Below are 25903 nucleotides of genomic sequence, written 5' to 3' on the forward strand. Positions count from 1 at the left end.
GATCACTGTAGATAATTTTCATAATTCCGAAACTACTTTTACTACGGGACAACGTTAAAATAGAATCCGCTAAAAGATTTCTCAAGAAACAGATTCTTAAGCGGAAAATATATCTTTGGCGCGCGTCAGCTTCCGTAAACACGGTTGTTCGTTGAACAGACAAATGATTCGCGCCTCGATCCTCGAATTGTACCGTCCACAAATTCGCCGGTTCTACTTCTGTCGTGTTTTCTATTCCGGTGAATTATCGAGCCGTCCAATCACTTTGCTCGATCAATATTTAATCGACCCTCATCGTTGTCCTTGTTTCGGTTTGACATATTTTTCTGAAGCGGCGGCGTCTTATCGCGATCTTGTCCCATCTTGCTACACGGTTCTCAATTTCCAAAGAGTCCGCGCAAGAAAAAAACAGAAAACTGAGAAAAATAAAGCGTCGACAAAGGAACGAGATCACAAAAGAATGTATAACGCGATTATGCTCTCGAGAGTTTAGGATGTCGGAGGACTTTTATGCGAAACATAGGCGTCCGTAAAAACCAATTGGACAGTTTATCTTATCTATGGAATTAAGAATCCCTCGTTAAATTAAAAATCAAAATTTATCTGAACATCGTTTTCGTACGACAATCAAGAAAATCGGCGATCTAGGAACGATCTCGGTGTGGTCAGGAAGCACGTGACTAACCAGCGATCATTTTGTAGGGTCTTATCGGATCTCGTGACACGCTGGACACTCTCCAGAAAACCACGAGCGGATTCCGTTCGTATCTGGCAGCGTGACACCACTTCTGATCACGTAACCATGGCTGAACTCCTCGACTTTGGTACTGACAACTCTCTGGCTACTCTAAACGCCGCGAGCTGATAAGATTATCGACGCGAATTTAGGATGTTGTGGCAACGTTTTTTCCACGTTGTCGAAACGATCGGTCGTTCCAGAAGACACAATTTTTATTGTATTTTGCGATATTGATACAGATAACGGGTTCATGTGGGTCACACGCTGCGACTCGATGCAACGAATTATGATTCGAAGAAAGTTACGTTGCCCTCTCGTGATCATTTGCATATTCGGGACTCGTGATACATCTTAGAAATCACTATGGGATCCTGTAGGTTAATTCTGAATCTCTAGATTAGTTTTGGATGTCATTTAGGGTGCGGTAACTCTAAATTAATTTTAGAGACTATACAGAATATTGCGTCCACAGTAATAGATTCTTCGTGATACGATAGACTATGCGAGAGCCTCCAAATTGATACAAAGATCTCAAATTAATTCTAAAGACCGTCCAAGTAAACTTAGTACTCGAGAGACTCTAAAAGAGCCGATGATCTCACGAGATCATTGCGAGGACCTTTACGAATCCCCAAAATTCACCGGCGACCCTGACACCGTCAATAATTCAAAGAGCGCCCGAAAGCTGTGCAAAATTCAATTAATACCCGTTCCCCGACGTCTCTATTATAGTCGGAGCTGCGGCTGATCGCGCAAATCATCGTGCAACGACGCGAGACAGCTTGGCGACGTGCCATTAGCCGCATCGATTCGATGATTGGATTAGATCACGACCAATTCTGCCGCGGGACGCAGTCTCCGAAATTGACAGAATCGATGACATCGATGCTGTTTTATCTTCGGTCGCGTAACGTAAGGTCAAGAGTCCCTTAAAAATGTCTCGTGGATTCATGTCTCTCTCTCTCTCTCTCTCCTCGTCACCCGTCGACGCCGAGATAGGCGTTGCATAACTGGCTCGCTCGCATTGTCATCGGATCCTCGAATGCGAGCGTTACCCGAACGAAAACTCGAAACGCTTTTGCCGCTATTCCGATCACCGTTCTTGCATCAGAAACGATGACTGACGGATTCATAAGTCGACGGCGGGAGTTATTAATAATTAGTTCGCTGTTGCGGGTGCCGAGCGGGCTGCCAGTGACACCGTAAGCCCGGAGAAACTTAGAACGAAGATGATTCAGCCTCGGCAGCGTTGTAACACTGACAATGGGCTCACGGTTTCTCTCCTGCGCGGTATAGGAACCAAGAAATCAACAGAGTTAATTTGGGATGAATTGCCCGGGGCGTGAACCAATTGGGGGGGGGGGGGTTGCTTGTGGAATAATTTTAAGAACTGTGGAAAAATCGTGGGATATACGGAAGAGTCGTAGGAATCGTGGAAAAATTCTGGGACTCGCGGACAATTTTTGAGAGACCTGGAAAAATTATAGGATCTTTCAAGATAATTTTAGGGCCCGTAGATAAATTCTAAAACTCGCAGGCAATTTTAGGGAGCTGTGAAAAAATTGTAGAATAATCCAATAAAATTTCAGGGCCCATGAAAAATTGCAAAGACTACTAAAAAAGCCGAACCGACAATTTTCCAATTTAGAAGAAAGTGCTACGGCGTTTGCAAAAATGGCATATACGAGATCGTCGTAGGACCCATCGTAAAATCTAAGATAAAATAGCGAGGATAATAAAAAATTGTTGGTACCTGGCAAACCATTGTAAAGACTGCGAAGAAAAGAAACACGAAGTTGGGCAGAAATGCGTTTACTTCACGCATGTTAAGCCGATGGTTGAGTTATCGTGGCACGCGACAGACGTGACCGTAATGAGACGCTTAATTAATTAATTATCGTCGATCCGGGTAGCTGACGCGACAGTACGTGACATTCTCAAACTTTCGTTTACGAATTCGTGTCGTTGACCTCTCACGCGATTAATTCACGCGAACGATTATTTTAGTTGATCAAGATTCTTCGATTCGAGATTCTCGATAGAGCTCATTAAATTTTCAGATAACAGATCGTTGAGCTGTACATCGATCTTTTGATAAACATTAGTTCGCGGCTGATCCACTGATTTGCAAATCCATAAAACCCGGGATCTGTCTAATGACGAATGAAGGGGTTGATTAAACGAATCCAGAAAATACAGCGAAACAAATATGCCTTGCTTAGTGCAATTTTCAAGCAGTACACTTAAACGGGAATTTATTTTATGTTACTACTAAGCGTGTTAAGATTGCAACAATATATATCGCTCGCTCGTACTATTCGTCGCGAGTTACGTTTCTTACCGTTATATCTCATATCGAATACATAAATTTTTCTAATCCGACGTTGATAAATGCAAATCGAATTATTGCGAACAATAAAACTTTTTAAATGTTAATAAAACAGCTTGTAATCGTCGATCTTGACTAGAATCATTGACATCACTGTTTTATAAATACCACGAAACGAGCATCCCCAGCCTCTAAACGAACTCAAGAACGATCTAGACAATCGTCTTAATCACTCAGCCACCCAGCTGAGTACCCAGAAGATTGCGCAACACCGCATACTCGTACGACCTTCCTCAACAGTAACATAATCGCGAAACATCGCTAGCATCGTCCACCGAATCTGCGCACCAACGCGAATCGCGGAATTCCTACACGGAAAAGACAGATCTGGCGAAGAAACGATCGAAAGATCGCAAAATGACAATTCGCTCGGACACACCGGCAATCAGCTGACGGGCTTGCGCAATCCTTGCTCCAGTGACTGAATATTAATTACAAGTGATCTCACAATTTTCGCTCGCCGGATTGAATGTCGTAATCGAGAACCGCTCGAGACCAGATAGCGAAGGTTTCCATTGGTGCGAGCCACCGTCGATAACGACGACAGCACAAACAAGCAAACAAACAAACAAATTCCATGGACCATTCGTCGAACAGCCCGCGACCATAACTCCACGCGTCGCCGATAACTCGCATTCGCGGGCGAACCGTGTCGTCTGTCCCCGCGACGGCCATCGAATCCTCGTCGCTTCCGGTTCCTCCTCGCGGCCATTTTTCGTTCCTTATCGGCTATCCTTATCAGCCACTCGCTATGAATGCGTAGCGATTTTCTATCGACTCGATTGTGAAATCCCGATCGATACGGTTCGGCGCTATTACCGTGCGCGTTTCTCTGTTATCTGAAAATTTGTTCAGTGTCTCTTCGTTTAAATACTTATTCAGTGAGCATCGATCGCGGGGATTCGTGTAAGTGGTAAATTACAGTCGACGATCTCTCGGTGATCGAAAGGATTGTGAAAACGGACGATTTTATTCGGATCGTTTCCATGAAGAATGACAGGAGATTCTAATCCGCGCGCAACTTCTGAAACAAAAAAGTGGTCGATCGGATGTGTCGAAGGATTCTCGACGTTCTCGTAGACCGATTACGATTGTACAACGGAAACCTCAGGTTTTAATCACTTTCCATTGCAACTTCGACTCAACTCGGTCTGTTTAACGCGGCGTGCTGATTGCATTTAATTAGCCGGCGGTTCATTTCGCGCGAGCCGAGCCGCGGAAACGTGATTCCCCGTAGAGAAGAAGATCACGTGGTTTTGTCACTTCGGCCGCGTATCTTTGTTTTGTGTACGAAACGATTTCCAGTTCCACGGCGAGCACGTGTCTGTCCTGTGTACATTTTCCCAGCTTCCGTTGTGCCGCGCGTCTATTTTAGAAACGGAGCGGCAGTCCCGTATTAGAAATAACTTTCACAGCGATACGTAAATCGTAAAAAAAGATCCCTGATAAACATAATTCAGCTAAGCAGACGTTCTCTGAATTCTTTACTGTAGGCAACCGATAAGTCCCGTCACGTTTTTGCAAGCAAAACAATTATTGCGTGGCTCCGCATAAAACGCTCGAAAACAATTTTAGGAATTTAAACAACGATAAATTCTGTCAATGGACACCGCATATTCGTTTATCGTTCGGAGCGATTTGAATAGTTCAAAGTCTTTTCGGAACATGTTATGTTTAATCAACCGAACCGCGGACCATTCGCGCAATTATATAATTCGACGACGTTTAAAACAATTCCATGCTTCGATATACAATTTTTCCAGACGTACTTTCGAAGATATTTCACGTAGAAGATTTCCTACTGTCCATTTATTTAATTTTATTGCTACAAATTGACTAATCAGCTGGCGATTTGTATACGTCGGGTCGCGAAAGACCCGGCAACCGCTGGCCGAGGGTTAACAGAAACGCAGGATCTTTCGCGACGACAGCGCGAAGAACGTGTCAAACTGCACGTCGACCGAGAAATGAAATTGCCCTAGCGCGACGCGGTCGTGGAAATAAAAACGCGTTCTTCAGCAGTATTTATGCGATTCCATAGGATGAATTGGCCGCGAGAATAGCACGCAACAGCGTCAATTAATCCAATGAACGAAAGCGACGGAACGGGAACGAGAACGCGCAATAATCTTTTGTGAATTTGAGCCGCGTGAATTTCCGTAATCGTTCGTCTGGATCGACTGTGCGGACCGCTTATCTACGCCTGATAACAGTGCATCGATCATCCCAGTAACCGCGACGAATGCTATAAATGTTTCAGCAATCACGGCATGACCAGACAACAGGTCTTTCTCCGCGAAAATACGAGATTCGTTCGACAACACTTATCCCGCGTGTTTCGCCCGATTAAAAGCTTAACCAACTTCTCAAAGTTCTCCAGCTTTCGAAACTCGACGTACAGATTATGTAGCCGGAGCTACATAGTCATTCATTTATTTTTACGATGGCTGATCCAGTCATTTGATATAGTCGAAGATGTATGAAATTAGTGGTTACGTTTCAGCCTTGTCTGTTTTATTTCCCCGCACTCGCGTAGCATACGAAACTGCACTAAAATACGTGTATACCGTTTCAATCCAGCTCCGTCTCCTCAAACATTCAATAACATAGTAGCTCAATATTTGTCGAAAGATGGCGAAGTTCTGTCACAGATCGTTATCATATTTACTTCGTTAGAACAAACAATGGTTTCTTTACGTTATTTTCTTCGCTATGAACAAGAAAGTTCGACGTTACGAAGCGAGCGAATTAACCCTTAGTAGCCTGATTTCCGAAAGTGATTTTTTTTTTAATATTACTGCGTTTGCTTGAGGGTCTAGATGAAGGGAAAAATAGCTAAAAAAATCACAATATTTATTTTACATATTTATTTAGAAAAAAAACCAGGTATCAATTTTGATACTTCAGGCATTAAGGCCATAAAGAAATCAGATATATAAAAAATAATTATATCATAGCGAAAATAATATATTCACTTACCTCAAAAGTATTTATATTCTTCAGAAAAAGAAGATATATCAAATTTGTATTCAACAAAACTTTTAGTAAAATGTGTTTACTTGTTCACTTTGCCGCGCAAGTAATATGTCATAGATAAAATAAAACAACAATGACATTAGATTTTTTTTTTTAATTTCGTTGGAAAGAATATTATACAACAGTAAAATACGTACAGCCAACCTATAAAAAAAACTAATAGTAATGTGAACATTCGGTTTAAAAGATCGGTATCAAAATTGAAACTCTAGGTTATTAAGGGTTAATCGAAACGATTTCCAGTTCGACTCGTCGAGCATCTACGAAGTAATCGAAGTACGATTTCGATGAACGTAACGATCGATTCCGAGCACTTGTTTCCGTATTGTCTCGGTCGGATTTCTGATAAATTATAGGAACTTTGTAGGTGGCTCGAGCGAGACGGAGGCGAGCAGAGAGAAGACGTTGGACGATCGGCCTGAAAATAAGCGAAATTGCGGAGAACAAGACGAACAAGACAACGAGAGCACATGACTGCGAGTCTTGATACGAGGAAACTCGTGACACGGGCACCGATAAACCACTAGAGAATAATTTTAATCGACCGCGACTGTACGCGAAACCTGTTCAGTACGCGGAGAACCATGCCGACGAATAGGAATTACCGGACCTTTGCGGACGAGGGCACGTCTGCCGGGTGAGTACCTATCAAAATCGATCGATTCGAGCGTAAAATAAATGGCAATTATTGATAATCGTCGTGTGGCTTGCTACGTGACTCTCGGTGTCCGTAGACTGACTCATTCGTACTGTATTCTTATTCGTAGAAGATCGGTCGAAGGATCGCCTGAAAAATTGCACGTAGAATTATTAAAACGAAACTGCTTGCTTAGATTTAGAAATGAATTTTCATTGTTCGTCTAGTCTATGTTAGTCTAAGTTATACTACGTCGTATAGCTCAACTTTTCAGTACGAATTTAATTAAAAAAAAGCACTTTAATCTCATGATATTTTTGAGATGGTGGTGTGGAAATCAGTGTTGAAAAATGGTGTTGAAAATGGTGAATGTGTGATTAATTGTCGTCGATCTAGAGGATTTCTCGTTTGAGAATATTGTGTATAATAAATATTGAACTTCGTGCTCAGTGGATTAATCCTCGCGTGTGTCGATGTTTATCTGAAGTATTTAAAACGTTCATTTAGTTATTCACTCTTTGACAATTAAAACAAACAAATTGCTGAAGAATGACAGAAAAGCCAATAATTCCCCAGGGAATATTTTAAAAAATATGTATTATGAAAAATTTACCGACTAGTGCTCTGAATTATTATGAACAGCTTGAATAGTGCAATTGTGAACATTTAGTGGTAGATCGTATAATTTCTCGACGAAGCCAAAGCACATAGATGCTGAAACGTTCGCGAGAAAGTTTTTTCGCAGGCGTTTCCCGCAAACAGTAATTAAGCCGCGTGAAACCCGTTGTAAAAACGTCACCCGCGATAATTAAATTGTTTACGTAAAAAGGACTATATTCGGCGGGTTTATCATCTCGGTCAGATTTTTCTGACAATGCTATTGTGCGCTCAGATTCGTCATCGTGCGCGGATCGACGAAACCGGTAACCGATAACGGTTGCCATAGCAGCTTCTTTCGAGCACGTTCCTCGCCGTTTCCGGAACACAGGACGATCGATATGAATCATTTAGGGTCGATATACAACGTACATCGCGAACGAGCCATCGATCTCCGATGTTCGGAAGTTTTCGAGGCATATCGATCACGGCCGATCGACGACCGTGACGGGTTAAAGGCTCGCCACACAGGTGTCTTCCGACGGTGAAAATTACTCATCGGGCGGTTTCGGCCACGGGAAAATCTAATTGCACCGCGTTTACGACCTCGTTCATTTGCTTAGGATCCCGATGAGTCATCGGTGTTTAAAAATATGAATCGTAAATGGGACGCTTAGCCGATCCCCTCAACCGAATCATCATTCGAAGATTCGGCACGAATACGTTTCTCTCTTCCTCCATTGTTCAACGTTCGTCGCTAAATTTTCCGAATTTCGCTTGCTCTTGGATCGAATTCAAAATCATTACCAAGAACGATCATTTCGGAATGGACGTCGGCGTGCCGCTGTTATCAGACTGATGTCCCTGTGAATGAAATGATAATAATATTTTATTACATTTTATTACGTCAAACCGATAAACTAGATTGAAATAATTACGATCTCTAAAATAACCATGAAGATTCTGTCGAAAGTTTAAACAAATTCGGTTGTCATTCTTATGTAACAACACACGTTTATCATTCCAATAATATCGTAATTTAGATAATTAGATAATTACATTATTTAGCCACCGCCGTACAGTTGTTTAAAAAACAAGACTTCCGGTGTTTAAAAATGTTTGTAATCTAACTATTGGGGAGGGACGAAAGTAACATTTTCATTGGATGACGATCACTTTCACTCTGCGCGGATGTTTTATCGCGATTCGCGGGTTGTACATCGAATGGGCCGCCGGTATCGCGTTTCACGAACAACAATCGTGACAAATTCAGTCACGAGTTACCAGTCTGTAGAACCGCCCAGCGATACGGCACTATTTTTCTCAGATAAACAAATGATCAAATCCTCGTGATTGTTCTTATCGATTCTGGTGTAGATTACGAGACGAGCAGCTGTATTCGATCCGGGGGAGACAAAAATCGGGACAAAAAACAGCGACGTTCTATTTTCCAACGGTGCGACGGCGTCGGGAACAATAAAAGAAGCCAAACGATCTGACATATATTAGAAAACGATCCGATATATATTAGCAACAATATTTTATTCGATTGCCATAATTAGTCGAAGATCTGTTCGAGTCAGTTTAAAAATTGGTTATGAAGTTAACACTTTTAAAAGCCGCTGTTTGACCCGCTTTTCTAACCCCCTTTAACAGCTGCAAATTTAATATTTTATTACATTAGTAACATTTTACTATAACTGTAACATTGTTACTGGTAACAATGTTACTACATTAATAACATTTTTATTATCTTATTAACACAATTAATATAGCACATGCATAAATCGAATAATAAAATTACTTACAATAACGCTAGACCTACCGGGTACTAAAGATGTCCGACACGCATTGCTCTTTAAGAATTATAGAATAGAATTTTATAACGTTGGCTTGAACGGAGATTTAATAATTTTGGTCCGTTGAACATCGTTGAACATTTTCAAGGCAAAACGGTCGTTCAAAATACCTGCGAACGACGAAAAGAAATGTGTACACTCGAGAAAGGTTGCGGGCGTAGAATGTGCGCATGCGCGCGATAACAAAATTCGCGCGTCCTACCCCCACCGCCGGGGTTCCTATTCGCATATATAAACGACGGGCGCGTGTGTCACGGAGCATTCGATGCGCGCGCGTCGTAGCATCAACAAGTAGTGTATAAAAAAAAAATATAAAGCGTTCAACACGTTATTCGTTGTTCGTAATTCGCGGCGGATCATTCTCAATCATCGATCCGTGGAAACAACGCCGGGGCAAACAAGAAATCGGGAGAGAAAAGCGGTCCGGGTGAAAAGTTGACAACGCCGTCCATGGAAGGAGACGTCCGTTGGATTTTACGAGACGCACGAATCGGCGCTACGAGAATTTTCCATGGGAAAAGGTTATCCCATAGTGCGTAATTGGTAGTCGGTAGAGGCGAGAACGAAAAGGAGCGACGAGGACGGAGAGAAAACAAAGAAGAGAAGGCAATGAACCGTGCGAGCAACGTTCGCGCAGTGATTGCAGCATTGTGATCGACCGACTGTGATATTAGAATTATACGTATAGATATTCTTATACATAACCTGTACATATTTTTACATTATTCGGGCGATCGTCGCGGGGTGACAGAAAGAGCCAACATGACGAACGCCGTGGTTGAGTAAGTATTCTTTCTATGTATACTAATGTTTACCTTCGGCTTTTGAAGCGCACGCGTGCTCGCGACCTGGCACCGTAGTAGCACGTGGCGACTTTAAAGAATTTCTCGGGTCAAAACGAGAAACGACTCCCAATAAGATGGTATCTAGTATTTTATTTCTTGGCACCGATGCACACCGGCGTGTTCTTTATTATCAGCCACTGACAAGGAAACGGTGGCGCGCATGTTTTCTCTTTTCCGCCTGTGAACGCGCCCAATGCTGCTCGTTGTTTACAGCGATAGCATGGCGATCAAGGACGAAAACTAACTCCGTACTTTGGAATTCTTTTTCCATTAGATAGAAAAACTAAACGTTAACGATGGCTTTCTGCATAAATTACATCTGGCATGTACGATCATTTCAATAAATTTTCAACGCTATTAGCTGGCTTGGATTTGTTTAAGTATATGAAGGGGTACTTAGGTTGTCGATACCGAGTAAAATAAAATGGAAGATTTATGGCCGACGTCGTTTAGACAGACAGTAGAAGATTAACTTATAATTAGTTTTAGATCGTGTAACAGATTAGCATATATTTTCTTGTAAATTTTCTGCTTTGTTTCGCGCTGTTAATCGTCGCTAATTGCGTTACTTGTTGTCTGTTTGGCTCTAAACCTCCCTTCGATCGATGTTTACCAAACGACTTGCACGTTCGGAATGTTGTCGCCATATTTTCCTGACTTTTTAGTTGCACAGAACGTTCACCCGTTGTTAGTATTGCGTCATCTGTACACGCTTAGATTATCGATTCGAGTAGGCTATTTTTCAAGAAAATTCTTTTCATTGTGCTATCAAGAAAAATCAAGCAGAACTCTGACAGCTATTATTTTTATTACGGATGAAGGTGCAACAAAATTTATAGCATATGGAATTGATAAGCCGATATAATAACAGCTAGTAGTGTTTTTAGTAATTACACATTTTATCTATCGTGTAGCCTTTTTTTAGACTATTGTCGTTCGTTGTTAGATAGTTACTATCTTGCAAAAACATAATATCCATTCTTTATTTGAACAGTTTTCAAAAGCGTTTCTAGCAGATAAGTGTATTTGCCTCAGTTTGATATAACTAGTCTATTAATATGCAATGTTCGAGTAGCGTCATTGACGAATGGTCAGGCAACAGACACCTGACTTTACTGTACGTATCTACGGTATTAATTTTTAACTTGTTGATAATTACGACTACTTTGCCTTTAGTTTAATTTAAAGGTCACATTTATTTTCGTATACGCTGACGTCGCTGATCGTTACAGAACGTATATTAAATGAACTGATCATTAATGTACGAAACAGAAGTGTTTGATTTAGTATTTGGATATTAAAGACCAGTTGATCCTCTTTCTGTCGCTATTAACGCTAATACAATCGTTAAGCGGTGCAAATTTTTCATATTCGATTCCGTAGCACCTGACGCAACGAGTTAAAGTTCACCTCTCTCACTGTTCGCATCTATGAACAATGATTACTGTTAATGTTTTCATGGACCCAGAGACAACTGCGCCGAACACCATTTACCCTTTCTACGTTTACTGCAATTTTTCCCAAAGGGCGGTGCTACTTTCCTCAGAATATAACATTTTATGTCATTATAACGCATAGCTAGTCATTAGATGTAGAGCCACCGTCCATTCTTCATAGATCCCTCTTTATTTTATTGCAGTCTTTGTCAAGTCGGACCGTTTCCCAGGTTTATTGCCTGCTACGGTCAGTCCTCGAGACACGAATTCTTCGCGCGCGTCACTCGAAGGTGCGAGTCATACCTGCGATTAATCGTTAGTTTAGGCGGTCATTTTTCCTTGCAATGCAGTTTTCCAGATAAACGAAAAATGTGCAACCCGCGAATCCGTTTTTTTAATTTTCAATTCACGCCCACACCGTAGTTATACACAGTTTTATTGATTGTTATCTATTACGTTTCCATTTGAAAATTTAGTAAGCTGTATAAATTTGAATAAAATCGAATTTTACGTAGCTACAGATAGAATAATGTCGACTTTCTGTAATAGAATTTCACGTTGTCGAATAACTTGTTATATTTCCCAACGAAATTAGAAAGAAAACAAGACTGCATTATACATTCCACGAACAACTAAAACAACGTCTTTCCGAGACGACTCGTTCTTTCACTAAACTATTTCGTAACAAAGTTCCCCGTTATCATCTCTCGACTTCGGGCTGTAGAATGAAGTCTTCTACGAGAAATCGAGCCATAATTGCGCTCTATCGAAGCTGCAAATGTTTACATTCACTCTTGTTTCATTCTACAGGGATTTGCATACGAAAGCAATCGTACCTTTTTATTTATTACCTTATCGTGTTCGCAACGTTGCATCATCGCATTATTCGCGCGTTATTTAGTAACAACGTTGTACGCATTCACCGATGATATTTTATTTTTATCGTGTGCACCTACGCCGATTGCGAAGTTCTATTCGCTTTTGATCGTTTGTAATGTCGGTTTCAGTTTCCTCGTTATTTTCCTTGTGCAATGCCGGCCGGGATCGAGTTAAATACTGTACGAACAAAGAAAGTCGTGTATTCCGGCGGCGTTTAGCACGCGTTTCTCGACAGAAACTTCCATCATATTAAAAAGTCCAAAAGGCAGAAAGATATGGAACAGAGGCGATTATGAATCATTGTAGGAAGCATGAGCTTGGTTATTGTTCTCAACTGGAACCGTGACAATGTCCGACGTCGGCTGAAAACAGGCTTAATTAGTTGTTTAGGATATTGAATAAATATCTGTTTTATAAACAATAAAAATAATTATAATTTATCATTTTATTTTGTCTGACAGATGTCTGTGTGCGTAAGCAGATAAAATTATCGATAGTTTCAGTTGCATGATTAATTGACGTGTCTCGCGTTAATTGTCGATTAAATAATATTCGTTAATCGAGTCACTTTTTTATGTATCGTTATATTTTTTTATGGAGACCGAGAAATTATTTACATGAACTGGTAACAATTGTAGTTGCATCAGTAACACGATCTGCTACGGTCATTCGCGAACCGCAGAAGTTTCAGGGTTTTTTCTGCTATGAAACAATCGCGTTTCACGGTCAATTGCCCAAATGAGAATAATTGAAAATTATCTTGGTTGCTTTTTTCTCTCTTTTGTATGACGGCAATGAATCCTATTAATATAATCATTCGTAAGATGGAAGGTGACAACAGAAATTTCTGTTCCAAATTATTTTTATATACGATCCTGCGTTATGCTTATTTACAATATAAGATATAAAAAAGATTTCGATAACAAAGAAATGATAATAATAATCGATTGTTGTATCGAAAATCCGAAATACAGTAAACGTACAGTTTCCAACACATACATCATTATTTCTGTTGTGTGGAAACATTATCTCCAAGTTGATAGATAAGAAAATGAGTATAAAGCTCTGTTTCTGTTACTTCTCCTATTGTAATACGCACAATATATGAATTTCTTCTACCCAATTCTCCCATAGATAATAAAAATAGTCAATAGCCATTGCTTAAATTGAATATTCTTAAGAATCATCTACTAACTAATATAAATTATTTGTTACAGAAAAAATGGTGACATTCAAAACTCAGACAAATCATCTTTGGTGGGCTCTTGCAGCCTTCCAAAAATTCAGCCATCCAGCCCCTTGGAAGAAGAGAAATCTAGATCAGAGTCGAGTAACACGCATAATGATGTAGAAGGTGGTAACATCGGAGGGAGCGTTGCTAGACAGGTTCTAGCAGCATTTGTGGCCCAGCTTGGGACTATCAACACGGGCATGACTTTTGGTTTTTCCGCAATTGCTCTGCCACAGCTGCAAGAACCAAATAGTACAATTCCTATTGTTGCGGATTCGGCCGAGGAGTCGTGGATAGGTAATAAAATTAGAATTCAAACTACTGCGATCAGAAAGCTTCCAAAATACTTCATGCATTAGTAATGAAATAATTTTTGCAGCCAGCATGTCGTCCATCGGAACTCCCATTGGATGTCTGATATCTGGGTATATGATGGATGTTCTTGGTAGAAAACGATCCTTGATCATTACGGAAATTCCTGCGTTACTTGGTTGGATACTGATTGCATTCGCCACCGATATCCGCATGATATATGCTGGAAGGTTCTTCGTGGGTCTTGGATCAGGCATGGTGGGTGCGCCAGCAAGAGTTTACACCGGAGAAGTCACTCAGCCTCATCTCAGGGGGATGTTGACCGCCTTTGCCAGTATTGGAGTGAGCACGGGCGTCTTGATTGAGTACGCGTTGGGTAGCATACTCAGCTGGAACATTTGTGCAGCTATCAGTGGAATTATTCCGCTCGCTGCCCTAATGCTGATGTTTTTCTTCCCTGAAACGCCATCCTATCTCATTTCACGCAGTAGGCCAGAAAAAGCCCGGGAAGCTCTGCAACAATTCCGCGGCAACAACTGCAACATCAATCAAGAAATGGAGACACTAATCAATTTCTCGAATAAGAACAACATCAAACGTCTGACAGGATTCCGTGAGATAGTGAGGGCCCTTTTAAAACCTAACGCCCTGAAACCGTTTACCTTGTTATTCTTGTACTTCCTGATATATCAGTGGTCAGGGACAAACGTAATTACCTTTTACGCCGTAGAAATCTTTAAAGACTCAGGGTCGTCATTGGACAAGTACTTAGCCGCGGTTATCCTCGGTGCAGTAAGATTAGGATCCACTATTGTGGCCTGCATCTTGTGCAGGAGATGCGGAAGAAGACCTCTCACAATGGTCTCGTCTGTTGGATGTGGATTGTCCATGATAGGATTAGGAGGATACATGTGGTTGAAAACATATTGGACTGTGAACAATCTGCCACTTGTTGCTACATGGTTCCCTATCCTGTGCATATTCGCGTACACCATAACTTGCACCCTTGGTTTCCTTGTTATACCTTGGGTAATGATAGGAGAAGTATATCCGATACAAGTGCGCGGTATCATCGGTGGCCTAACTACTATGGCAGCCCATTCCTTTATTTTTACTGTGGTGAAAACATATCCGTTCTTAGCCAGTGCTATTACTCGGCATGGTACTTTCATTCTTTACGGCTGTATATCTTTGTTTGGTACGATATACTTCTACCTCTGTCTACCAGAAACAAAAGGTAAATCGCTTCAAGAGATAGAGGACTATTTTTCTGGTAGAAATAGCAACTTAAGAACCGGCAGTATAAACAAACCAAAGGTGTTAGAGGTGAGGAAGGGTCAGGTACTACCCTAGAAGAACATTGTTTTTTTAATATTGATGCAAGTAGATCACAGTCTGTCTTCCTTCGAGCAAAGATAGATGTGTGCGTGTGTGTGTGCGTGATATGTCGTCGTTTTACTTTTCAAACACTGGAAAGGAACTACAGTCTTTTATGTACTTTTAACGGAGAAAGATGCTTATGGAGAGGTTCGTCTTGTAGCAAGACAGTAGGGCTGATCAGGAGACTTGAAAATACGATCATAAAGTCAATTGCATGATATTAAGACTTGACTATCGATACTCTTTTTCTCATTTTTAGCTAGGATAATTTTATTTTACGACTAAATGTATTTATTGACTAAAGACTATAATTTAAATCGTATTTGCTTCTCGGAGAAGAGATGCTGTATATTTTTATAGAAACAAAATATTGCAAACCATTTGAAAGTGTCAGATATTCTCGCGAATGAATATACATTTTTTGAGGATCGCATCTTAATTTCTAAACACTCGCGCAAAGAAAAAACAAAGGTGCTGTTTATTGTATCATAGTATTATATAATGGTTGTACATATATGATGAAAAGACAAAACATAATGAATAAATAACTGTATAAATCATATTTCCAAATCGTGGTCTGACAATATACGCGGATTTCTGTAACACAATGAATTTCGTGGATGTAAATTATAATTTTGAACACATTCAATAAAGAGTTGATGTTCCATATTTTCTACATACAGCATTTATTTTTATTTGTGAATATAATTACATCTATGGACACTACTAAAATGAACACTAAAATGTATTGATAAGAAATAAACATTCATCCGTATTCGGCTATTAAAAGATCATCTAAATAAAAAATCGCATAACAAAGAAAGCTGAAAGTAATACAAAATTCATGATGCAATGAATATTTATTTGTCTAGTACATATATTCAATCAAGAGTTAAGCGAAATTTATTCTTTCTCTTCTCCTTTTTTTGCTTCTTTTCTTCTAAAAATTGCTTGACCATATTTGGTGGCAGTATTTCACCCCCATACGCTCTTGGTATGCGTTCTTTAAGTAGTAAATCCAATCTTTGCTGAACATATTCCTTTGGATCAAATTCTTCAGCTTCTTTAATTTTTGCAAGTAATTCTGCCTGAAATATTTTCTCCTTTTGCAAGTTACGTCTTCTTCTTATACTTTCCATTTGAAATTTCATTCGTTTACGCAGCTTCTTCCTCTTATGTTTCTTCATTTTCTGCCTTCTAATCACTATCATACGTATTGCTTGCTTCTCCACAACATTCTCTAGTGTTGGTAGATCTAAAATTTTATTTGTCAGTGGTAGATCACGTTGAACTGGACATTGTGTTAAAGGTTCTTCTATGGATGGTATATTTTTAACTGGTATTTCGATTATATTTTTTATAATAGCATTGTTCAGATTTCCAAAATCTATATTAAGCGTCCTTGGTACAAATTTAATATTTATATCAGGATGTGTTCGGCTTATTGCATTTTTAGGTGGATCACTATGTTGATCTCTTGAAAAATAAGAGGAACAGAACCTTGTAATAACATTACCTAAAACGAAAGTTCAATTATTGTTTGAACAAACAACCTTTTTCAGTAATAACGTATTATGAATATTAAAATAAAATACACATAGTAGTAGTCTCATTTGGAAAAAATGTCTAGGTTAGGATTTTGGATATCTAAAAATTGAATCTTATACGTACCTCGTTTACTGTTTTTTACTTGCAGGAATGCTGTGCACAATCTATTAAAATTCATCATTATAATTATATTCTACATGTAATCGTATAGTTAACAGAAATATTTCAAATCATTACGAATGAAGCAGACGATACCATGTTAAACAAGCAACCATAACCTAATAAACCTAGGCAATAGATAGGTTAAAGATATCCGGTACATTCGAAACTATACAATCATCACCTTTTGCTTATAACGGAGCATATATAACAAAAATAAGAATCTGCAAATGATTTATTGAAAATTATTAATTTATTTAAACAGAGTATACATTTATTTAGTAGGTGTTTCCATGTTATAAGCTTATACATAATGTAATTCTGTGTAATCAGCTTAGTCCATTCTTGTTTTGATATCCCTTGTTGTAACTTTGTCTTTTTCTCTGTAACAGTATTTGAATTATTAATTCGAATAAGAAGGTGAGGGTGAAGGGAAAACGTAAAATAACTTACATTACATGAACAACAGCACCCCAACCAGATATTGCATCTCTGTCACATGCATTTACTAAAGCTTGACTGATAGTCTCAAAAAGATCCTCTGGTTCCATATTTGGTTCATAAAGTGATTCACACATTCCATAAAGCTGTTCAGTACATGTTCCCGCAACCACAAAATCTCCTGGCCTGCTTAAACACCCTATTAAGTCCATATTACAAATGAATGGTTCAAAAGTAACTGGATCCAATCCAGCGACAATGGGTTCCACAAAGTATGGTGCAAATCTTCTCTCATATAATAAATTTGAGATCATGGATGCGAATGTTTTAGGCTGAATCTTCCTATTCTCCTTTAATTCATAAAGGTTGTATCGAAACCTTAACCTTTCCATTACAGTCTGAGTGTCTGTAGTAAGTCCTGGAAGACTCAGATACAAGTGTGGTCCCACTTCAAAGATCTTTTGGAGATCACATGTTATTGTTTGTGCTTGTATACCAAATCTGCGATCAGCAGCTATTGCAACACAGTTCTTGCCTTTCATTGCTATAACAGCTCCTCCATTGTAAGCTAGAATACTCTGAAAAAGAAAAACATAACTTTATATCATCCTATAGATTTGCATACCATTATCACTTTAAAAGTTTGTTAAATGTATAAAAATCAATTTCTTTAAATTATCTATTCATATTAAGCAAAAGTTTCATTTCATATGAGTAAAACCAATCATTTTGAATGGTAACCGTGACTATTTTCTCTCAATTCACAAATATGCACTATCATTCCTACATTTGACAACAACATAACCTCGACACATTTTACAAGCTTTTAAAAGTTATTGAAGTACGATAATAATCAATATTATTTTATGTCAGAAACATTCGGAAAAATTATATTGTTTAATATACAAATAATTACCATCTTCAAAAGCTTTTTTTAATATGTCACCGATCGAAGTCAATACAGTTTGAAGTGCCGTTTCGAACGCGACTCACGATCATGGAATACAAAGAACGTAGATGTTCAATCTCATTATCAAACAGTAAACATAATTTTATTCTACGTAACTATTTATTTATTGCAATAATATAATAAATTCGACTCAATTGTTGACTTTCGCTTAATAGTTATTTAAATATTACTTCAGAATATTACATATATAAACACGAGAAGGTACGCAAAAAAATTAGCATCGATTTTTATCTTCAATTTTCATTTATCATTTATGTAACTTCAACTATTACGAGATTGTATGTTTAATATTTGTATTGTACAAAAACAAAGGAACACAGCTAATAAAATATATATAATATTATTCTTGATCCGAATTTAGATCACAAAATACGTGGCAGAAACTACAGCGTTCTTTGAAAATCATTTTTCAGTACGCATGCGTCCGCATATAGAATACGCATACATGGGTATGTATTGTCATCTCATGAAAGCATGTAGTGTATGTACGTTGCATTTTATTGTTCAAACTCGTTGACACATACTACTTGCCAGTATTTATTCATAATTTTTAAAAGTTTATAATTCGCAGTTGAAGATTTCCTAATAACATTTTTAATAGCAAGAACAATTTCAATTTCTTACGTTTCCAATTTTTTGCTGATAGTTTCCTCCCCCTGTATCACATTCGGTGGTCCACAAAAAGAGATGAAAATTTGAAGATGTAACAACGGTGCCTACATACGTATGTACGTATACATATATGCGATATATATCAAGGTCACCTAACTTGGCGAGACAAAAATCAAAGATTTCAACGAAAGTTAAAATATAACTTCGTAAAATGGAGTAATCCTCTACAGGGAGTGAGGTCTCTAGTTAATCCGCGCTATCACCCCCTCCAAAATCCCAGAAAGTCAAGAGCAAAGGGCAAATAATGGTTTTGCAACGTTATTGAGAAATTAGAGGCAACTCCGGAGTGCCCTGTAGAATTCGTTGGTTCACCATAGAGATTGAGAACATTTTAGTTCTTCATGGGTGCATCATTTTCCTGCCGAGAGGCGAACAGTTTGAAAAAGTGAAGAAGAAAACACGTAAGGGAAAGAAAAAAAAAAGGGACAAGAGGGATAAACAAAGTGAAAATGTGTTCGATGAAAATGAGTCATTATAAATGTCATGTATTTTGTGACAGGGCATGATTCCGACGGGATATCGACGTTGAGATTATCGGAAAGATTTTTCTTGATAGAGATCCAACCCGATCGAACAGCGGCCGTGTTTATATACACGCACGGCTACTCTTTCCACGACTTTTTGGTTAGTGGTTCCAATCACGACCATCTGGATATAGTACCAGTCAGCTGTAGCTCGTAACACGCGTAAACGCGTGTAACTTATCCTTCGTTCGGCAATCGAATTGAGACGTCACATCCAAATGTGTAATCCGACAGATAACAGATCGAAATACCGATTCGAAAGATTATATACGTTTAACGATCGTTAAAAAACATTTACGATCGTTAGACCAAAACTATTGCACGGCGCTATTTCGAGTGTGTGTTGAATTGGTTAGATTTCGTCGTGATAAATAACCATACCGAAAAAATCGGTCTTGTGCACGACGAAAGAAAGGTGTCAAAAAAAGACTTCGTGGTAGAAGGGGGAGGGATAACCGTGAAATGAAAATGCGCCAGCAATGTATTTTGCTTTTATGTTATTTTTGAACCATCGATGTAGAAAATTCGCGAACAAAGCGTTGCAAACTTAGTGTTTTTATCTATAGCCGAAATTATTCTTGGAGTAGATATTGGGTGCACGGTTGTTAACGTCTTTCAAATGCGTGATTCTTAATTCGGGTGCAACAAGGAACTTCGTAATTTGTCACCTTTCTTTGTTGTTATGTAAATGTTTAAAATTTTGCATTGTCACTGATATCATTTTTTTTTGTAGGTTTACTAGTTTGGTATTTACATTGTAGAGTTTATAAGATTCATTGCTCTGTACTCTTTTCATTGTAGAAAAGGATGTCATTGAGACCCAAGCCAATTAATTTTAAGCAAACATGGGAAACGCTGCAAAAGACTATACAGAGTATAATAACATTGTCTAGTGTTCCACGTGCGGTATGGAATGACAGATTCAGGTATTTTGCGTATGCTTATTTGTTAATTGACAGAGTGAACTAGTCTTTTAATATAAGTCAGTAATCTATGTTTGATTTCAGCGATATTTATTCTTTGTGTGTTGCTTATCCAGAATCATTTGAGAATGAATTATACGATGAAACGGAAAAATTTCTCGAAATGCATGTCCTCCACTTGTTGTCAACAGTACAAGCTCAAAATGAATCTGGTCTGTTACAAGCGTATTATAATGCTTGGTGCGAATACTCACAGGGCACCCAGCATTTACATTGTTTGTATTTATATCTAAATGAACACCACATTAGAAAGCAGAAGTTGTCAGAGGCTGCTCTCATTCATGGCAGGCCTTTCGTGATAACTGTTAATGAACAAATGCAAATAGGGGAACTTGGATTAGATATTTGGAAAAAAAGAATGATTATGACGTTGCAGAAACAATTAGTATCTCAATTAATAGAGTATATTCGTGCGCATAGAATAGAGGAAGCTCCAACAACAACTACAGAAGTTATTCGTGGTGTTGTAGACAGTTTTGTTGAAGTTGAAAAGTACAAGGCGAGGGTAGTACAGTTGAAAGTAATTATTTATATTTTATTTGCTATATTTTCAAATATGTATTCAAATTACGAAATTTGAAGAAGTTGTATGTCTTCTTTTAGTTGTACCAAACCATATTTGAAGCACCCTTCCTTGAGGCCACTGGACTGTTTTTTACAATACAAGCATTAAACCTGCGAAAAACGTCTAACGTAACGCATTATTTGGAAAAAGTTAATTCCCACATGTACGAGGAGATGTTTCGCGCTCATAGGTTCCTTCATTCAAGTACTTTGCCTAAAGTATGCACGTTTCTTTATATTTTACACATGTAACAAATTAATTTACAGTGGTAGGTTGTTTATATAGCAATGGTTTATAGGTAAAAGTGTCCTGTGAGATGAAAATGATAAGTACGTGTGTAGACTGGCTTCATACAGAAGCAGAGAGCATGATAGCCAATGAAAGTAGAAGGGATTTGTCGCTCTTGTATCAACTGTTAAGTTCATTACCTGATGGTTTAACTCCTATTGTACAAAAACTTACCGAACACATCATTCAGCAGGGACTGAAGGCCATTGAAAATTTACAGGGAGAGAATGTGAGTGAGACAATAGTACTCGAATGCACATAAAGTAAGTTGTAAACTAATATATTACTTCATAAATCTAGGTACACACGCAATTCGTAGAGACAATGCTGGATGTGCATACAAAATATTCAAATTTAATCAAGGACGTATTCCCAAACGACTTAATGTTCGTAGCGGCTTTTGATAAATCTTGTTCTGCCATAGTGAATCACAAAACAGTCGCGGATCAGCCAGCTAGAGCACCAGAACTGGTAAGTTCTTCAATGATAGCTTTCTCAGTTTCCATTATCATGTCCGACATATTTTCATTTTAGTTGGCTAAATATTGCAACTCTTTGCTGAGAAAATCGGCAAAGGCCGCGTCAGAAGTGGAAGTCGAGGAGAAACTAGCGAATTGTATCACCGTGTTCAAATACGTCAACGACAAAGACGTATTCCAAAAATTTTATGCTCGTATGTTAGCGAAACGATTGATCCATCAGCAATCAAAATCCATGGATGCTGAAGAGTCGATGATCGAGCGTTTGAAACAAGCTTGTGGATACGAGTTCACGAACAAACTTCACAGGATGTTCACCGACATGTCGGTGTCGGCAGATCTGAATGCAAAATTCACTGCTAGTTTACGGGAAGGCGACAGAGAGAACCAGTTGCGTATAGGTTTTGTAGCATACGTGTTACAAGCGGGTGCGTGGCCGTTGGCTTTGCCGCCATCGCCAGGACCATTTCACATCCCGCAACAGTTAGAAAAATCTATACAAGCATTCGAGGCGTTCTACCATGCACAATTCAATGGTCGAAAGGTCACATGGTTGCATCACCTTTGTCAAGGTGAACTAAAGTTCAATTATTTGAAGAAGCCCTACCTAGTAATTGTGCAAACGTATCAAATGGCGTTACTGCTTCTGTTCGAGCATTGCAACTCGATACACTGTCGAGAAGCTGCAGCCTCGTTGCATTTGTCGCACGATCAGCTGGTAAAACATGCAACTGGTTTAGTAGATAGTGGAATTTTGAAAAAGTCTACGGAAGGAGACCTGGAAGAGGATACCGTCCTGTCACTGAACTTCGACTATTCAAATAAGAGAACTAAGTTTCGTATTACTGGTCCGTTGCAACGGGATGTGCCACATGAAAACAACGACACCGAAGCCACGCATCGCAGTGTCGATGAAGACAGAAAATTGTACCTGCAAGCCGCCATAGTCCGTATCGTGAAGAGTCGAAAGGTTTTGACACACAATCAACTAGTACAGGAGGTAAAATAGTTTATTTTTTCGTTTCTCTTTATTACACAAGAGCATAATTATAATTAAACATCGATGGTGTACACGTTCCAGGTACTCAGTCAACCAAAAATAACGTTCATTCCCTCGATTGGCATGATCAAAAAATGTATCGAAGCCCTGATAGATAAGCAGTATATCGAGCGCACGCCGAACAAGGCAGATGAGTATTCGTACGTCGCATAATTTCAATGTACCATCTGTCACAATCATTAATTTATTTCATTTGGGATGCTCCGCTTGATCATTCATGATATTACAAACCTTTGCTAACACTTAAACGAAAATACAGTTGACTGTCGTATAGATATTTCATAAAAGAATAATAAATGAAAGAAAAGAGAAGAGGATAATGACTATGAGCCATGTTAATGCTCTCTACACGGAATCTCGAATGAAAGATCAGAAGAAGCATCCTGAATTATTTACTTGCTCCTAAAAGATCAACCGATTCAATAACTTAGTTGATTCAATGATTTGTAATATATGCATACCGAAATAAAGCTAACGTTACTAATATTTTACGTCAGGACAATATTTTTTTGTCGGTTTCTCTCCCACAGGTAGAATTTTAATTTTGATTCTGTTGCTTAAATTTACAATTGCCGTTGCTTAACCCGGGATTTATTGAACCCGCGGTAGGAATAAATTTATATCTATATTCTTACAAAATCTACATAACAATAGTCAAAGTATTTTTAGCTATATTTTAATTCTTCTTTTAATGATAAAGTCTCTGGTCCCTCATTCTTAATTTTAATCTCAATTAGAATTGGTAATATTAATTGTACAGGGTGAGGCAGCAATCATTACCATTCTAATGTTATATTCCAATCTCTAAGTGTTAAAATGATAATTGTCATTGCTTCACGCTGTATTACACAGTTCAAGTGCCATTGCAAAAAATTATCGCATCTGTCATTCAAGAAATATCTTATATTGTATCATAGGAGGAATCGTATTGACGCACTACACTACTGTATAGGCATAAATTGATAACATTAGGAACGTGGAGTTTTCAGTTGCAAGAGCTCTGGGTCCAGTAAAGGATTATCATCTGTCTCCGACTCTAGTGCCTTGTTCATGCTATTAACTACAAGAGGCGATGCAGTGGCAGTGTTACTGTATGGTGAAAAGCCTGCCCACTCCATGCCAAGATATATGGGTGGTGGGCTTCCCAATGGTGGTTCCAGTAGCAAATGATCTGGCTGTTGTTGTTGCTGTTGCTGCTGAACTTCTTGGCAATCTGATGGTGGCAAGTGTGAAGGCATATGAGTGGTCACTTTGCACTGTTTCTCTTGCTTCCGCCACTTTGCCCTTCTATTTTGAAACCACACCTAGTGAAACAGTGAGCATCGACATGCGGATAAACTTCATTGATTGATACATCTCACAGTGACAGAATAAGCAGTACCTGGACTCTAGCTTCTGTTAATTGTATACGTAGAGCAAGATCTTCACGAAAAAACACATCGGGATAGTGTGTCTTCTGAAAGGCTCTCTCTAGTTCCTCCAGCTGAAAATTGGTGAAAGTGGTGCGGTATCTGCGCTGTTTTCTCTTACCAACACCGGAGGGTTGCCTGTCCTCGCTTCCCGGGCTCGGTGAAAAATCATAAGCTGCAATAGAACATGGCTATGCTAATTCCACTCCTGCTATTATAATATCAACTGCAAGAACTACCACAGAATTATACCATACGATCCTAAAGACCCGAGACATGGATCAGGGGATTCCTGAAGTGATTCGCGCACCGTACGCCGTGTTTAATCACATTGAATTCACACGAGACAAAATGGTTCATAACTGTTAAACTGATTACCACTAACTCTATTTAAAACAAGGGCTGCCGATTCGCTTAATGCATTTAGCAATAATTTAATTGAGGACTGCCCCAACTTGCTACGGGCCGACAGGTAGAGAGAGCGCCAGTTAATTAAATCAGGTCTGGGGTGGCAGGGTGCACTTACAGAATTTTGTTGGAAAGCAAACCGAGGAAGATTGCGCGCCTATCAGACCAGCCAGAGCCGTCGACTGTAGATCTCCTCCAGGGTTGATCTCGTCTGGTACACCAGCAGAAGCGACGATCGCACCAGCGGATACCAACGGATCACGGGGTGCACCCACCAAAAACAATTGTCTACCACTGTCGTTGCCACCATCATCTTCCTCCTTCAGATCCATCATTAGATACTTTGACAAACGATAATCGTTGTAACTAATTAAACATCGGAATAAGCTGTCCGGTATGACGGACCGATGAAGGATAGTCTAATGGTAATTGAATCACTACCAGGTTGAGAAGTTCGTGTGGGTACCACAGTGGCTCCGCAACTCCCGCTATTTCTTTTCTCTTTTCCTCCTTTTTTTCCTTACACCTGTGCTATGCAGACAGGGTAGGGGATAGAGTATATTCAACATGAACTCCCTCAAGAGGGGTAGTGAAGCCTCAAAAATGTATTGCTTGTACACCAGGAATCAATAGCACGAATGTACAACGACAAAGGTATATTCAATTTCTTCCGTTTGTTTTATAGAGATCGCGAAACCTCAATTGAACGGATTGTTACAATAAAAGTACTCTACCTTAAGTAATTTCATCAAACAAATGAAAGGGTTCAACTTAAACGTCTGTCTTAAATATACTACGACCTTACGATCAACTAATATTAGCGTTAATAACATTTCACTCTGAACATGAAACTTATAGCTTTCTGAAAATCTTAATTTATTTAATCGTATGATAAAGATTTACTTTATTTATTAACTATTTACTGCTATATTTCTTATAGAGATAAAACTGCTTTTTCTTAAGTGAAACATAAAGAAGGAGAAGTAGATCAAATGTAAAATACAAATTCTAGTAACTAATTGTACATTAATCAAATAGTTAAAACGGGGAACTTTTA

At 38.9% G+C, this 25903-nt stretch overlaps 5 protein-coding genes and 1 long non-coding RNA gene across 15 annotated transcripts; 3 read left to right on the forward strand and 3 right to left on the reverse strand.

Moving 5' to 3' along the window:
- Positions 1-3928: 3928 nt before the first annotated feature.
- On the forward strand, positions 3929-6801 carry LOC144468766 (uncharacterized). Its single transcript, XR_013493863.1, has 2 exons — positions 3929-4034; positions 6532-6801. It is a non-coding gene; the product is annotated as an uncharacterized LOC144468766 (long non-coding RNA).
- Positions 6802-9530: 2729 nt separating this feature from the next.
- On the forward strand, positions 9531-16016 carry LOC144468764 (facilitated trehalose transporter Tret1). The gene is made up of 3 exons (XM_078178467.1): positions 9531-10039; positions 13635-13945; positions 14028-16016. The coding sequence occupies exons 1-3, from the start codon at positions 10020-10022 to the stop codon at positions 15311-15313; spliced, it is 1617 nt and encodes a 538-aa protein (XP_078034593.1). The 5' UTR covers positions 9531-10019; the 3' UTR covers positions 15314-16016.
- Positions 15774-17163, reverse strand: LOC144468765 (uncharacterized). Its single transcript, XM_078178468.1, has 2 exons — positions 17012-17163; positions 15774-16856 (listed from the first exon to the last, which is right to left on the reverse strand). Exons 1-2 carry the CDS (start codon positions 17067-17069, stop codon positions 16222-16224), a joined length of 693 nt encoding a protein of 230 aa, XP_078034594.1. The 5' UTR covers positions 17070-17163; the 3' UTR covers positions 15774-16221.
- A 118-nt stretch (positions 17164-17281) lies between these two features.
- On the reverse strand, positions 17282-18498 carry Prosbeta3 (proteasome subunit beta type-3). The gene is made up of 3 exons (XM_078177921.1): positions 18405-18498; positions 17501-18066; positions 17282-17430 (listed from the first exon to the last, which is right to left on the reverse strand). Exons 1-3 carry the CDS (start codon positions 18405-18407, stop codon positions 17382-17384), a joined length of 618 nt encoding a protein of 205 aa, XP_078034047.1. The 5' UTR covers positions 18408-18498; the 3' UTR covers positions 17282-17381.
- A 474-nt stretch (positions 18499-18972) lies between these two features.
- On the forward strand, positions 18973-23515 carry Cul2 (cullin 2). 10 transcript variants are annotated; one of them, XM_078179295.1, is made up of 9 exons: positions 18973-19186; positions 19301-19754; positions 20456-20580; positions 20662-21157; positions 21241-21420; positions 21501-21719; positions 21791-21961; positions 22025-22969; positions 23051-23515. In XM_078179295.1, exons 2-9 carry the CDS (start codon positions 19614-19616, stop codon positions 23180-23182), a joined length of 2409 nt encoding a protein of 802 aa, XP_078035421.1. In that variant the 5' UTR covers positions 18973-19186; positions 19301-19613; the 3' UTR covers positions 23183-23515. The 10 variants fall into 10 exon arrangements, with proteins under 10 accessions (XP_078035421.1, XP_078035426.1, XP_078035428.1 ...); XM_078179296.1 differs by lacking the exon at positions 18973-19186 and having other exon boundaries at positions 19206-19531; positions 19630-20005; positions 20388-20580; XM_078179298.1 differs by lacking the exon at positions 18973-19186 and having other exon boundaries at positions 19206-19531; positions 19630-19990; positions 20388-20580.
- A 148-nt stretch (positions 23516-23663) lies between these two features.
- LOC144469260 (uncharacterized) lies at positions 23664-25274 on the reverse strand. Its single transcript, XM_078179311.1, has 3 exons — positions 24965-25274; positions 24411-24613; positions 23664-24333 (listed from the first exon to the last, which is right to left on the reverse strand). Exons 1-3 carry the CDS (start codon positions 25179-25181, stop codon positions 23998-24000), a joined length of 756 nt encoding a protein of 251 aa, XP_078035437.1. The 5' UTR covers positions 25182-25274; the 3' UTR covers positions 23664-23997.
- Positions 25275-25903: the final 629 nt, after the last annotated feature.

Source organism: Augochlora pura, chromosome 4 (genome assembly GCF_028453695.1).
Source record: "Augochlora pura isolate Apur16 chromosome 4, APUR_v2.2.1, whole genome shotgun sequence".
Classification (NCBI taxonomy): Eukaryota; Metazoa; Arthropoda; class Insecta; order Hymenoptera; family Halictidae; genus Augochlora; species Augochlora pura.